Source organism: Nannobrachium achirus (genome assembly GCF_963921795.1).
Source record: "Nannobrachium achirus genome assembly, chromosome: 12".
NCBI classification, from domain to species: Eukaryota; Metazoa; Chordata; class Actinopteri; order Myctophiformes; family Myctophidae; genus Nannobrachium; species Nannobrachium achirus.
This window is the reverse complement of record NC_137832.1, coordinates 13,083,880-13,099,901: the sequence shown is the minus strand read 5'-3', so window position 1 is coordinate 13,099,901 and position 16,022 is coordinate 13,083,880. Positions and strand designations below refer to the sequence as shown.

The following is a 16,022-nucleotide window of genomic DNA, read 5'->3' as shown; positions in this document are numbered from 1 at the left end:
GTGACGATATTTTAGTGATTATGTTGCGAGGAAAACATTGAGATAACAGCCATTTTGGTTAGAACTGACTGAAAATAACTTTGTACTTCAAGTTTAAAATGATACTAAATAGTTTTTCAAGTGTCCAAATAAATTCCAAATATTATCAAATTATCTCGCGGCACCCCAGGGTGCCCCGTCACCCACTTTGAAAACCCCTGGCCTAGTCTGACAATTCTTGAACATTTGACATTCAAGGCTTTTTGTGTTGTCCTTTCTAGCATTATTGTTTAATATCACACTTTTGTAAGGTCTATGGGTTTGCCGCTCTGACATCATGCTCTGACGTCACTGTGATGTCAGGGGAACCACTCTAACAGAATGGGTTTGCCACTCTGACATCATGCTCTGACTTCCCTTTTATGCCCATATATGGAGTTCCCTGATGTCATCAATATTAAGCCCATATCTAACAAGACTTCATATGGGAATGCCCATATATGGAGGCCACATCGGCCACATACCACACTAACAGAATCCATTTATGGCCAAGTCAGAATACCATTATGTATGATGTCAGATATGTGATAGGTGTCATTGGACTTTCACATAACGAATAAGTGAATATGCATGTTTGGGCTCTCACAGCATCTCCATATACAGTAGGGTCTCCTTACGGGTACCAGGGGTCTCCTCCATATACAGTATGGATAACTGGTCCGATATACCTCACTGGCCAGATGGCCAAGACATGGCGCGACCTGAGGTGTCTTAATAACTGATCTGTTTTGCAAACTGCTAATAAATGCAATCAATCAATCAATCAATCAATCAATCAAAGGCTAATATTACAGGAAGTTATGACATAAACAAGAGGTTGAAGGGTATAAATAGGTATGGTATTCCTAACACTATTTCAGACCATTTTCATAAGCATACTTTTTTCCACATTTTGCAGGAAATAAAATAAGAGATGCCCATCAGACTCTTGTTTGTATCCCTCAATAAATGCCAGTCATGAGTTCTTCCAGTTTAGGCCCAATTTCCTTTGAAAATAGTTGAAATCTCTTTAAGTTCTTTATCTTCTTTTTCTTTTCTTTTTCCCCTCCCCCCATGAATTATGTTTCCATAAGCCTCATCTTGTCATTTGGTCAAACCATACAGCAAAATGCCCAAAACAAATCAAATATCATGGTGGGGAAAGCAGGTGCCTATATGAAGCAGGGACGTGCTGTCCATTGGGAAAAGTGGGACAACTCCCGAACGGCCGGTTCATTAGGAAAAAAATAAAAATAAAATGTCGGCCTTCGTTCCATTTTGGGGGCTGGGCGGCCAACAAAGTAAATTGTCACTGTCGGGCAGAAACCTCGTATCTCCAAGTTTCAAATTTGTACATTTTTTTCTGTCGGCTGTCGCACAAAAGTAGTGAAAACAGCAGATCTACAAGCACACAATGCCTCGCGGTGCGACTAAGTTTTCAGAAAACAGATTTAGAAGACATTTGTATATAGAATCGTCCAAGATATGAGCGGGCCGCGGACCCCCATCTCAAAATATGTCGTTCCGGGGACCCCCAGAAGCAAAGATTTGAGTTGAAAATGTGGGTCTTTCTTTCCTCATGCTAGATGCAGAATAGACACACGCAGGGAGAACGCATCTAGGCCTATGGAGGATTGATCCATCCATTCCGCAAGATGTAGGGCCTATGGGCCTTGTTTATGCTTCGCCACACGTCAGTGTATCTTGCCAAATATAGCAGATCTACAAGCTCACAATGCGTGAAGCATTGTGAGCTTGTAGATCTGCTATATTTGGCAAGAGACGCCGACGTATTTTATCTCATGCGACAGGGCATGAATTACGCATCCTTCTATAGCCTACCAGTCAGCAACAAAAACAAAAGCTAAAATCACGCTGGATATATATAGCAAAGAAGGCATATTATAGGCTATAGGCTACGACAGGGGTCTAGGCCAAGGACCCCTTAGCTGAGAGAGAGATGAAGCAGGGACCCCCCACAACCTTTTCACAGCACAATCATCAGTGTATTTTGGATTCCTCCTTCAATTTGTGTTTTCAGATATTTAACCACACTCATATAGCCTACTTAAAAACCTGACCTTTCACTCTGTAGGCTACTTAATCTGCTCTTTTCCCCCTCTACACCAAACCTCTTTGCCGAAAATAGCCAATATATACAAGCTCATGGTTGTGAGCTTGTAGATCTGCTATTTTTGGCTAAAGTTCTCAGAATATGGAGAGGTTATTATAGCCTACTAAAAACGATATGATTGCAAACTAAATGGGCTATTGGGTGCAGAGACTGATTATGTCTTTATGTGACCTATAGCCTAACCATCTCATCATTAAGAGTTCAGGGCAAAGAAAAATGATTTGACAACAACATGGTACAGTCTCATCGTTTTCTCTTCTTTTTTACTTCAGTAAAGAAAGTTACACAAAAGTGGCATCAGGTCTTTCGACAATAAATAATAAATAATCTTGTTGCACAGGAACAAACGAAACAAACAAACAAAAAAAATCTCAAGAGCTAATGGTCCTTTTTTAACTTAATATTTTTTTTTAGTTTTAGTTTTTTTTTTGTTTTTAGTTTTACACATCTTTGGGAAAGAAAAGAAAAGCATAATTCTCGGACGGACACCTTTTTTTCTTTGTCTTTTTTTGTTTTAACTCACACACACAGAAGTTCCCACGAAGCTTGTGGCAAAAATAGAGGTAACGTGTTGCAATGCTTTAGTACTTTATGGGCCTTTGAAGGATTTTTTATGTAACAAAAATGGAAAAAGCAATGCCGCCCTCCCCTCCCTCCTCCCTCCCCCCACCCCAACCCCCTCTGCCCCCCCTCAAATGTTATATCATAACTAGGGGGGTCAAATCTCAGGTCAAGCTATTATTAAATAATATCATAAAAACAAACACCAGAGTCAGTTTTTCTTCTTTTCTTCTTCTCGTTTCCTTTTTTTCAAACGCGGCGCTGCCTGCAAGTCGGGATTTTTGCCTATAGCGCAACAAAAAGGAGAGCAAAAAAAAGTTGTGTCCGGACTTTTAAAGCGTCGTTTTGTTTAAAGTGTGTCTCTGTTTTTCTGTATCCTTTAGAGAGAGGTCCGTGTCTTGTTTAGTTTTTTGTTTTTCCGTTGAAGAATGGGATGTTGTTGTATAGTTGGTGTTGGTTTCTTTCGTTGTTTCTGTATTTGGCAAAACCACTGTAATAACCAGGCAGTTTGAACGGATGGACGGACGGACAGACAGACCAACGGACACATAGACAGACAGACCGACTGACTGACTGACTGACAGACAGACAGCACCAGGCTTTGGGATCATGATGATGGAGCGATCAATCCGTCCTCTTTTGACGCGCGCGTAATTACGCACGGGCAGGTCTGGAACCGCGCTGCCCCCTCGTTGCAGCGCGAGAGTGCTTGTGTCGTGCGTGTGTGTGTGTGTGTGTGTGCGTGTGTGCGTGTGTGCGTGTGTGTGTGTGTGTGTGTGTGTGTGTGTGTGTGTGTGTGTGTGTGTGTGTGTGTGTGTGTGTGTGTCGCGCGCGCGCGCGCGCGTGTTGTGTCGTTTTGCAGCCAGCCCGGGGTAAAGGATGCAACGTGTGTGTGTAGCCTATATTATGTATATACAGTATACAACATCCATCCCATAATGATTGTCTTCACAGTGTATAACAAACCAGCAGCGATCCCGTTATTAAAGAGGCTTCGTGCAAGTCGGAGAGAGAGGAGAGACTTAGTAGTGTATAGAGAGAGAGAGGAGAGACGATTGATCTCTTCTCATATTCTTCAGATGGAATGAGAGCAGAGTTGACATTTGGGTGTCCCAGAGGGGTTTTCTTCTTTCTTTGTTTCTTTTTTTCTTTCCTTCCCCCCTTCCTCCTCCTCCTCGTCATCATCATAATATAAACCTCTTATCTGTTTCCTTTTCTTTTTTTCTTCTTTTTGCTCAGAAACTTGAGTCGTTGGGAGCTGTGTTCGTATATATTGGTCTTTTTGTTGTTGTTGTTGTTGTTGTTGTTGTTGTTTACGCCTCGATGGGGCTGGAGACCATGCTGTTGGGTGTGTCTGGAAGCTGGGACGACATGGACGCCACCTCGCTGCCCGTCGAGTTGGAGCCGGGGCCTCCCTCCGAGAAGTTCACCTGTGGAGAAGGAAAAAATGGAACGAAAGCGCGTTAAGGCAGGCCTGAGAACGAAAGTGCATGGCAGAATGTTAATCCACAGTGTTTTGGAGGATGGATAAGGCTGCTAATCCATAGACATATCGCCGCATGGCCTATATCGTCATGCACTCTCGGGCAGAAACCTCTTATCTCCAAGTTTCAAGTTTGTATGTTTTTTTTACCAAGTAAAGCCCTGCTTCATCATACAAGGCTGTCGCACAAAAGTAGTGAAAACAGCCGATCTACAAGCACACAGACGCCTGGCACCGCGAGCAGACGCCTGGCACCGCGAGGTGCTTGTAGATCTGCTATTTTCACTAGTTTAGTTCATTTTTAAAACGATAAATAGCCTACAAAACGAACTGTCTTGGACATACAAGTTTTCCACCCGACAACGACGATATATTACGTGTATTTTAGACACTTCTTTTGCCATGTTAAACGTATATGTTTTCCTCATACGAATGAAACCATATAAAACTAAAACAAAGCTGCTCACTAAATGGGGGGTTTATTGCTCATCCGTCTGTCACAGTTGGAGTCACAACCTTAGGCCTACCATGCATTTAACCTCACATTCATTCAGGTCCCCTTTTCGTAAATCCACGAAATACATTTTTCAATGTCAATCAGTCAATCAATCAATCAATCAATCAATCAATCAATCGCAGTGCATCCACTCTGCACATCTCGGAGTTAAATGACACGGCGAAATAGCAACAAAATAGCCGTTTCTACAAGCTTCAAGAGGCATTTTTTCTCCATTTTATTTGTTTATGGCTTTGGAGTGGTCACTTTTCTCCCCTTCTCTCCTCCCTGCCATAACACAGTCCCCTGGGAGCCCTATCTATCTATCTATCTATCTATCTATCTATCTATCTATCTATCCCTCTTTGCCTCCCTCCCTCCGTGGCCATGCCCAGTGTATACTCAGTCTCCTCACCAGCTGTTGGAAGGCAGGCTGGTCTATGTCGCTCTGCAGTGCGAAGTCACTGAGCACCTTCCACGGAGGCTGGTAGCTCTGCACCTCCACCGGGTTGGCCTGCAGCCCGCCGTCATGGCGCTCCGGACTGGCTGCCACCATGGGCGTGCCCGTCATTCCCTGGATGTTCTGTTACAGAGAGGAGAGAGAGAGAACCATCACGATTGCATTCACTAAAACGAAAAACTAATAATATTGATAAATTATACATTATGTGTTGTTTGTCGGGTGGAAACCTTGTCCTATATGTCCAAAACCGTTCGTTTATCATCTTTTACTTTACGAAAATCTCAAAGATAGAATGTAGGCCTATAGGATTGCTCCGGGCGTGTGCGTGCGTGTGCGTGTGCGCGTGCGCGTGTGCGTGTGTGTGTGTGTGTGTGTGTGTGTGTGTGTGTGTGTGTGTGTGTGTGTGTGTGTGTGTGTAATAGAAGCACATAGCCTATAGGAGCAATGGAAGTCTTTGTGTTATGCGTTTAGCCTATAAATATCTCACATATGCACGTGCTGTTTTTACATTTCTAATGAATAATAAAGTAGTATTCAATCAATCAATTAAGCCGGTTGCACGCGCCTCTATAGCCTATATATGTGTGTGTATATACTATATATGTTTTATATAATTAAACAGCATCACAGACGTTATGCATGTATACATTAGCAGACCTACAAGCTGCTATTTTTCTTTTAAAAGACAAAAAGTGGGACATCCTCATGAAGCAGCTGCGGCAGCAGCAGCCCAGCGACAAAAACGGTACCTTTTTTTTGCAAGCTTTTCTGTAACTTTCTGAGTTAAATCGACTTTCTGCTTTCTGAGTTACATTGACATTGATTTTATAATATAACGTGGGGCTTCGGGGATAGAAATGCCATTACATGGGGGTCCATAGCCTAATGCATGTCAAACAAACTGGGGCCCTTGAAATTAAAATTGCTGAAAATCTTCTCGTTATACGGGGGCATATATTTTTCAAACGGGAGTCCGCGGGCATGAAGGGTCAATTTGGGGGGTCCTTGACATGAAAAGGTTTGAGAACCAACCACTGCTTTAGAGGGGACAGTATACTGTCTTATTCAGTCGTTCTCAAATAAGTCAATTCCATGGGGGTCTAAATTGACCCTTTACAAGTCTGAAACATTGACAGCATACCCATGGAACCAAATGGACCCTAACCCTCCATTTGGTTCCATTTCTACACTGTCAAAGTTAAGGGGAGACCTTCAAATTTGAGAACCTCTCACTGCCTTTTTAGTTGATATGGTAGGCCTATGTAACTTTGACAGCATACAAATGGAACCAAATTGGTTCCATTTGTACACTGTCAACGTTATAAGGGGACTAGGGGAGACCACCTCATTTGAGAACCTGCCTTTTAGTTGACATGGTAAAAAAAAAAGAAAAAAGAACGAAAAAAGGTTGGAAGTCACTGCCTTTTTTTAGTTGACATGGTTTAAAACAAAAAACCCCAAAAAGGTGTCACCAGTACCGTCTTGTCGTTGGGCTGCTGCTGCTGAAGCTGCTTCATGAGGATACTCCTCTTCTTGTCCTTGCAGCGCTTGTTCTGGAACCACACGCGGATGACGCGCGGCGACAGGCCCGTCATCTCCACCAGCTGCTCCTTCATGAGCGCGTCGGGCCGCGGGTTGGCGTTGTAGCACGTCCGCAGCGTGTGCAGCTGCTTCTCGTTGAGCACGGTGCGGACGCGCGTCGTCTTCTCCGGCTGCTTGTGCACGTGGTGCGGCCGCAGCGCCGACGGCTGGCGGTGCGCCGAGATTGGCTCTGCTGGGATGTGCATCAATGCGCGCACGGACGGTTTGGTGGAGTGGAGTGGAGTGGGGTTGGGGGAGAGAGAGGAGAAGAGGGGGACATATTGTTTATCGATTCGATTCAAAAAGGGAGATTTATTTTGGCATGAGAAAACGTAAGTTTACATTGCCGAAGCAAGTTTCAAAACATCATAGAAACAGTTGAAAATGGGGAACATACATAGGCCTGTCTTCGTTGTCGAGTGGAAACCTTGTGTGTCCAATTGTCCAAAACCGTTCGTTTTGTATTTATCATTTAAAAAAATGATCTAAACTAGTGAAAACAGCCGATCTGCTGTTTTCACTACTTTTGAGCGACGGCCTTGTATGATGAAGCAGGGCTTTGCTTTGCAGAAAAAATGTACAAATTTGAAACTTGGAGATACGAGGTTTCTGCCCTACAATGACGATATGTAGGCCTACAGTGGAGGGGGTAGGCCTACAGCATTGTGTAAACAGAGCCATGTCACACGTCGGTATAGCCTATACAGGGTATGAAGCTTCAACGCTTCATCAGCTTTATCATGAGTTTATACAGCTGATCATGGCATAATAGCATATTGCTCCATTTTGTTACCGGGAAATGATTGCATGCATTTCTTTAGCTACAGACCAATAGTCCATTTGACATTCTCATCAGCGCACGCTAGCCTATAGACCTATACCTAGACCTATATCACAGTTGTGAAGACAATTAGGTAGGCAAATACAAATAATAGCCTATTACGATGGGTGTGACATTAGTCCTAAAACATCCAGCTTAATATGCATTTATGGCATCTTAAATATAAAGTAGTAGTATAGTCTCTGTTGAATGGGGTATCTAGGTCGCAAGGCCTTCCCCTTCCAACCACCGTCCACAAACAATGCTATAAGTCCAAGACAAGAGATGAACGTCATGATTCAGATTCCCATTAAAAGTACAATATAATTCATATATAACAAGAATTCCACCCGGACAAGTTTAATCGTGGATGTCAGAAACGGCGCGTGTCTCCAATGTAGGCTATTATATATACAGCAGTATAATATTTGCATTTGATATAGACAGTGCGGGGGACTTTCCTTTTACGCGTATATGGCCAAATTCAACAGTGACAATCACCACAAGAAGAAGAAGAAGAAAACCACGGTCTTTCTTCTAAACTATCTGCATTTGTTAACAACCAACAATTACGGCGTGCTTCTCTTTATCGCCGACAATGGAGACATGAGAGCCGAGCGCTGGAGGCCGTAAACTCTCATATTTAGGCCTCAGAACTTAAACTGTAACCTAACTGTGACAACACCTCCCACTTGTCTATTCAACACGACCGCAGCCCCTTCATTCATTCTACGTCAAAACACACTTTAGAGCGAACAAAACAAGGAGGCCTTCGAGCAGCGACCGAAGAAACAAGCCCAATGTTTTCAGGCCTAAACAGAAGGCCTGGAAAATGTAGACTAAAAACTGGGTTAAAATGAAAGCATGGCGGCTAGCCTAGGCCCTAGATATAGGCTATAAGTACGCCGTTGGTGGCTGAAATTAATTGTTGCCGACACCGGCGACACGAAATAAGCAGCAATATCTGTCGTGTTTCTCTTCGTGCTCAAAGAATCACCCTCTTTAATGATAAACATCTCCGCGTGTCTGACGCAAAAACAGCCAGCATGACGCAAACTGCAAATACGTGTCATCCACATCTTTCTGCAGTATATGATAGGTTTAGATTTATGTATGCATGTGTAGCCATATTTAACATTAAAATAGTCTGTAGATTTACTTATACACAAATGTAGTTAACTCCGAGACCAAATGGACCCTTTGGTTATGTATTAAGTTGTATTGTGCAGCACATATAGGCCCATAACACGCATTCCTTCAAAAGCATTAAGTAACTGGTCTAAATATCCTGTACAACGAAAAATATAGACCTAATAATAGTCTATATAATTAGAAAAAAAAATAATCTCTAGTCAGCATGATCGGCTATGCTATTTGCAAAAGAAATAAGAAAAAAGGCAGAAAGAAAGAAAGAAAGAAAGAAAGAAAGAAAGAAAGAAAGAAAGAAAGAAAGAAAGAAAAAGACTACATCTCACAACAGTGTTATAAAGCATTCATAAGCCTATATAATGAATCGCAGATATGCTTATACGCTTATCTGATCATCACCGTGTCATTGTCATCATTGCCATCATCACTGACACAATATTGTCATTTGTACTTCCAAACAAGTCACCAAAACATGAAAAAAGTCAGCATCGCCCCCCTTCCTGCAGTGGACAAAGACAAACGAGCCCACTCATAGTTCAGTGGGAAAACAACACGCACGCGCACGCACACACGCACAGACAGAGAGAGAGAGAGAGAGAGAGAGAGAGAGAGAGAGAGAGAGAGAGAGAGAGAGAGAGAGAGAGAGAGAGAGAGAGAGAGATGTGACATAGCCTGCATGTTAGCAGCATCGCCTTGTAATAAGACAGTTATACAATTCTCAGTGTTAATTCATGCACCCACTTTATATAACTCCTGAAATGTGTGTGTGTGTGTGTGTGTGTGTGTGTGTGTGTGTGTGTGTGTGTGTGTGTGTGTGTGTGTGTGTGTGTGTGTGTGTGTGTGTGTGTGTGTGTGTGTGTTTGTGTGAAATAATCAATTTCCCCCCCATCAACCTGACAAGCATTTGGAATTGAGTAGCAGTAACTCCTTCTGTTCTTGCATGTAGATCTGCTATTTTCACAATGTTCGCATTTTTTGACCAGAGGTAGGCCTATACAAAAAAGGTCTTAATCTGGGGACCACCATGGGGGTCCTGACCCACAGGTTGAGAACCACTGAATATTCCATCCATCCATCCATCCATCCATCCATCCATCCATCCATGATCCATCCATCCAGGGATGTCACAAGGGGGGGGGGGGGGGGGGGGGGGGGGGTAGTTACTAGGGCCGAAGGTGGAGGGGCCTTAATTATCTTATACTCTAGCTATTGAAAAATAGCAGATCTACAAGCTCGCTGTGAGCTTGTAAATCTGCCATTTTCAATAGTTAAAGCACAAAATGTGAGCGAGTCCTTGTACCCAGGGCCCAGAATTTGGTGCGACACCCCTGCATCCATCCATCCATCCATCCATCCATCCACTGACTGGTAGTGGTGCATGATGACCTTACCTGCCATCTGTAGCGGCCTAGCGGTGGGGTGCAGCGGGCTGAGCGCGTCCCCCTGGCCTTGCTGTGCCTGCATGGAGGCCCGCTCCACCACGTCGTGGTCCGCCCGGCAGAAGAGGCCGTCCTCCCGCAGCGCGAACTCGTCGCCCGGGATGAGCTGGCGGCTGCACGCCACGCAGCGGAAGCACTCGATGTGGTACACCTTGCTCCGGGCGCGCATCACGAAGTCGTTCTTGCTGAAGCCGATGTTGCATTTTGCGCACTTGATGCCGTATAGCCTGCATGGGACATAAAGGTGGGGGACATTTAGATATAATTTCGTCGTTGTCGGGTGGAAACCTTGTATGTCCAAAACCGTTTGTTTTTATCATTTTTTTTAAATGATTTAAACTCGTGAAAACGGCGTTGTTTGCTTGTAGATCTGCTGTTTTCACTACTTTTGTGCATTTTGCGCATTTGATGCCATATAGCCTGTATATTGGGGACATAACATAAGGGGGACATTTATTTAGATATCTTGATCTCTGTAACTGTAACCTGTATTGGGGACATACATGGGGACATTTAGATTAGATATTTTGATCTCTGTAACCTGTATTGGGGACTTTAAGGGGGGGGGACATTTATTTATAGATATCTATAGGCCTACTGTATATTGGGGACTTTATAAGGGGCCGGGGGTGGATTGCTTCCCAAACCGTTTAGCTTGTGACCCAAAAGAGAAATTGCCCTGCCTTTGACCCAAACTAGGCCTATAGTGGAAATAGCACGCTCAAAGAACAAGCACACACAACGTGAGCTTGTAGATCTGCTATTTTCCCCTTCTTCATTATTCTTATTAGATTTTAATCGTGAACATTTTTTTTTTGCCTTTTTGGTATTGTTTTTGAGGGAAATGTTTTGAAATCATCATATAGGTCTAATAATTGAAACAAAATATGGGGAAAATGAAGGGACCTTTAAAAAAAATGTGTCTGCGACCCACAAATGGCCCCCGAACCAACCAGTGATGTGGAGCCTTTTATACCGTATACAGCCTGTAACAGGGAGGGGGACATTTATAGTGTTTTATTTTTAATCCCGTACGGGGGGGGGGACACAGGATTCGTCCGGGAAAGGGACAGTGTTTTCCCAAGCATCGTAAAGCCGTTTTTATGGGTCACGAGTTAATAGGCCTATCCCTTAAACGTTCCTATACAAGGATTTTTTTTTGTAACACATTTCAGGTATTTCGTATTTTATTTTTTTTTCAGGAGAAATAAATAAAATAAATAGAAAAATAACGCCATGCGTCTGTAGATGTGTTTGTTTAATTTACATTTTTTAAATATAGTCCTTTTAGTGAAAAATCCATGGTGTTTTTGTGTTGAAGTCTTGCGGGTCTTTTGGGGCCTCGGGGACAAGGGGACAAGCTAGGGGACAAGACCGGGTACAGGAGGACAAGGGGAGAATTAAGGGGACACACAGGACGGGACACACACGGATAGGATTGGGTGTCGGGACAGGACTATAGGGTGTCTCACGGGCACGCGGCCATCTGGGATTGAAGCGTTTTATTTTGTCGCTGGAGGCGAAGCAAGAGCTTGACACACTTTCTATACTATAGGAGGCTTCCTTCACACACACCGCGGTGTCGCCTCGACGCCGCTCACTCGAAGAAGCTCTGCTTTTTTTGTTGGGTTTAAATTGCTTTCTTTTTTCTCTGGCAAGCGACAACATCGTTGTGGTGGTTATATGAATGAACTTTGAAGTTGCCCGCGTGGCAGATATGACGCATAACCTAAATAGGCTACACGACAAAGAAATGACTGACATATTTGACAACTCTATAGCCTACTTTAAAAAGAATGTATAGTGGAAATAGCTGATCTAAAAGCTCACAGTAAGCTTGTAGATCTGCTATGTACACTGTTTTTTTTTTGAACATGGAAACGATTATGATGATAAAATAATTGCCATTATGTCAAATAATTGCGATTAGTTCATTCATTCATACTATACAATAAAACCAAGCCGAGCCAACATGATAGAAACCACAGAGCAGGTGACAAGCATGACGATAATGATGGCATAATAATAATAATAATAGGCCTGTTATAATAAGACATCATTAGGATGACAGTAGGCTAATAGTCGGATAGAAATAACACCACTGTTACTGGAATAGCGATTTATGTGGGGTATGTTATTGCGATAATTATTATCACAGTCCAAATTAGTCTAATCATTAGACTATTAGCCCCAAATCGTCATCTGTTATTATCTATGATTATTATTGTTATTATTTGTATTTCTATTGTCTAATTACAAGTTTTGAGATCCATATAACATGCACATTTTTCAGCGATCAGTTAAAAAGTGAAAACAAAAACTATACGCAATATGGCGGTGCATCGTGCATGTCCCCCTGCAATAATAACATGCTTTATTATTACAACAGTGTGTTTGTTATGGCTGGTTTATGGGTTAATCTGTAACCGAGCGCATCATCATCACCATGGCTTATATACTTTCTGATAATAGAAGATTATAGATTTAAAAAAGAAAACAGACCATTGTTCAATATACTGTTGCAGTGAAAGTCACGGCCATTCAGAGTCAATTCATATATGTGTGTGAATATATATATATATATATATATATATATATATATATATATATATATATATATATATATATATATATATATATATAATCCTATTGTCAGAAGAAAATTAGGTAAGGCAAATAAAATAATAGCCTATTATGATGATGGGTGTGACATTATTCCTAAACAGCTATTTGATGATAACATTGTTTGGAAAAAAAGAAATATCAAATGACTGACTGAGGCATATCGTGCCGCACAGAAAGACTTTCTGATAAGACCGCAGCCACAATGTTATCAGCGCCTTATCGTGTTTATTTATGAAAAAGAAAAAAAGAAAAAAGAATAAAGAGAATGCCCTCCATTCCGCTATACAGTATATGGCCAGCGTGGTGCCGCCTAGCCCTACAGATAGGCTGGATAAAAACAATTAACGATTTGCTCTCTTAATTCGCTAAACGTCACTTGCTCGTAATATTTGTCATCAGATTTGTACATTGATAAGAAGACCACCCCCCACGCACACAAAACAACACGCACGCGCACGCGCGCGCGCACGCACGCACACACACACACACACACACACACACACACACACACACACACACACACACACACACACACACACACACACACACACACACACACACACACACACAATCTCATGTTGTGACTTTCTTTCATAAGGCCAGCTAAATAATAATCTATAATCTATATCCATTCCATCGCGTGATCCTTTGTGCCTATATCTATCGATTGTCATCGTGGTAGTGGACAGTATATTGCCTATAGCCTACCTTTACTTATTAGGCTACTTGCTTTTTACCTTTCAAATAGAAATAATATAATAATACATTTGGAATCGGAACGGGCTCTTGGGGACCCCAAAAAAAACCGCACAAAAATATGAATAAATAATGTATCATATTATGAATTAACCGTTAAATGCATGTAAAGTGCCCCATATTTCAAATACTTTTAACTCAAACGCGTTGCTCCGCGAGGCGTGAGTGAGCTTAGGACGGCTATTTTCACCATTTTTCGAAGATTCATGAAAATAATTGTTTTCTTCTTCTTATATAAAAAAAAAAAAGCTCTAAAAGGGAATGCAGCAACCATATTGCTTACATATAGGCCTACATAATTTCACAAAGAAACACGTAGACTACATTGCAATTTGCGCTTTAGAACGCTTGAATATTGTCCACCAACCAACGCCTATAGTTGCAGTGTTTCTCAAACTGATACATTTTGAAGGACCTGACTTAACTCTGACAGGGTATAAAATTTGTACCCTCTCAGAGTTACAGGCTTTCAAGGGGGCCCATTTAGACCCACAGTCAAGGGAACCCTGACCGTCCCATGGACAGCACGTCTTTGAGGACCACCATCCCAACAACAACAGCTTTGACTATATTACACCCCGTGCACCAACCTGATGTAGTCCCGCTTGCAGTAGGTCTTGCCGTCGCGCACGAAGCAGGTGCACGACTCGTCCAGATACTGGCTGCACTCGGCGCACTTGAGGCAGGCCGCGTGCCACTCCAGGTCTGGGCTGACCCGCAGGATGTACTGGTCGTGGATCTGATTCCCGCAGCCCACGCACAGCGACATCAGGCGCTTTTCTGCACGAGCACAACACGCACACACACACACACACACACACACCTTGGATTAGAATGGAAACACTTCTAACATATATACATGTATGGAATGGCTGGATGGATGTGTGTCTGTTCTGCATCTAGCTTGAGGCATGAAGACCTAAATTCAGAGATAACATTTTTAACTGAAATGTTTGCTTCTGGTGGGGGTCCCTGGAAGCTGGAACAAGATATTTTGAGATGGGGGTCCGTGGTCAAATAGCCTATATAATTTTGGGAGTCCTTGACAACGTTTGAGAATAGGCCGATTATACAAATGTCTTCTAAATACTATCAGTTTTCATGTTGCTATATCAGTGGTTATCGAACTTTGTCATGTCAAGGACCCCCACAATGAAATGTATTTGGCCACCGCGACGGTGCGACCCCCATCTCAAAATATATATTATTTTTCCAGGGATCCCTATAAGCAACGATTTTAGTAAATTTGGGTCTTGCCTTAAGCTAGATGCAAAACATATACACGATAGATAGATAGATAGATAGATAGATAGATAGATAGATAGATAGATAGATAGATAGATAGATAATTGACTGCATGGCATTTTGCGACGTGCCGAATTTTCCCAATCACACGCAGCTCGGCATTGTGTGCACGAAAGAATATATGAAGTCATTTAAAATAAAATAAATTAATACAAAAAAAACATAATTACTTGACTTAAAGTGTTGATCAATATTAGTGTGGATAAATTATAGCCACAATGTAGGCTGTTTCTTTTTTCTTTTTTTGCTGCTTGTTTAGTTCTCCTGACAGGCACCTGTTTAAGGCGTGTCAACTCTATTTACCATGCGTCTATAAGGCATTGTTCTGTTATTGTTATTGTTATTATTATGATTATTATTATTAGCCTATTATTATTATTAGCCCATTATTATTAGCCAAACAGCAGCAGCAGTAGTAGTAGTAGTAACTATTGTTGTTGTTGTTGTTGTTGTTAAATTAATAGCAATATTAGTATTGCCACAATATTATTACCACTAATAATACTAATTATAATCACAATTAAATCTAAAATTATAATATTAATAACAACAACAAATAATAATAATTAGATGATAATAACTAATTTACCTGGATTAATATAACGGCGACGGCAGGAAAACGATTATATGAAACGTACCTTTCCTGGACAAAATCCCCATAGAAAACAGAAGTCTGCCTCTAATCAGCATAGATAGTAGGGACCAACTGGCTGTGTGTTTAGCCTTGCCAAATAACGTAGTTATGCAGGGCAATAAGCCGCTCTTCCCTCTGTGTGTGTGTGTGTGTGTGTGTGTGTGTGTGTGTGTGTGTGTGTGTGTGTGTGTGTGTGTGTGTGTGTGTGTGTGTGTGTGTGTGTGTGTGTGTGTGTGTGTGTGTGTGTGTGTGTGTGTGTGTGTGTGAGAGAGAAGGTAGAATATAGCTTACTTTTCGGCGGGTCGCCCATATCTCCCATGTCCAAAAAGTAAGGCGGCGTTAGGTCCACTTTAGAATCGTTTCACACACACCTTGGGAGAATTGTTTTTAAAAAGGGATTCTCCTCCGTCCCCCTCCTGTCCTGTCCCCCCTCTGCCCCGTCCTGTGCTGTCCTATGATGTCCAGTGGTGTCCTATAATGTCCAGAAATGGTCCCACACTGTCCCTCGACCCGCGCGCTCCGTGCGTCCTGCGCCGGACACCAAAAAAAAAAAAGAAA

The 16,022-nt window shown here is 42.2% G+C and overlaps 1 protein-coding gene across 2 annotated transcripts; it reads right to left on the bottom strand.

Annotated features, from left to right (window-relative positions):
• Nucleotides 1-4,026: 4,026 nt before the first annotated feature.
• Nucleotides 4,027-15,810, bottom strand: isl1a (ISL LIM homeobox 1a; the record flags this gene model as incomplete). Of its 2 annotated transcripts, none has more annotated exons than XM_080738928.1 (6): nucleotides 4,027-4,143; nucleotides 5,108-5,275; nucleotides 6,634-6,929; nucleotides 10,097-10,371; nucleotides 14,116-14,305; nucleotides 15,756-15,810. In XM_080738928.1, 6 exons carry the CDS (start codon nucleotides 15,781-15,783, stop codon nucleotides 4,027-4,029), a joined length of 1,074 nt encoding a protein of 357 aa, XP_080595054.1. The 2 variants fall into 2 exon arrangements, with proteins under 2 accessions (XP_080595054.1, XP_080595053.1); XM_080738927.1 differs by having other exon boundaries at nucleotides 6,634-6,926; nucleotides 15,756-15,783.
• Nucleotides 15,811-16,022: the final 212 nt, after the last annotated feature.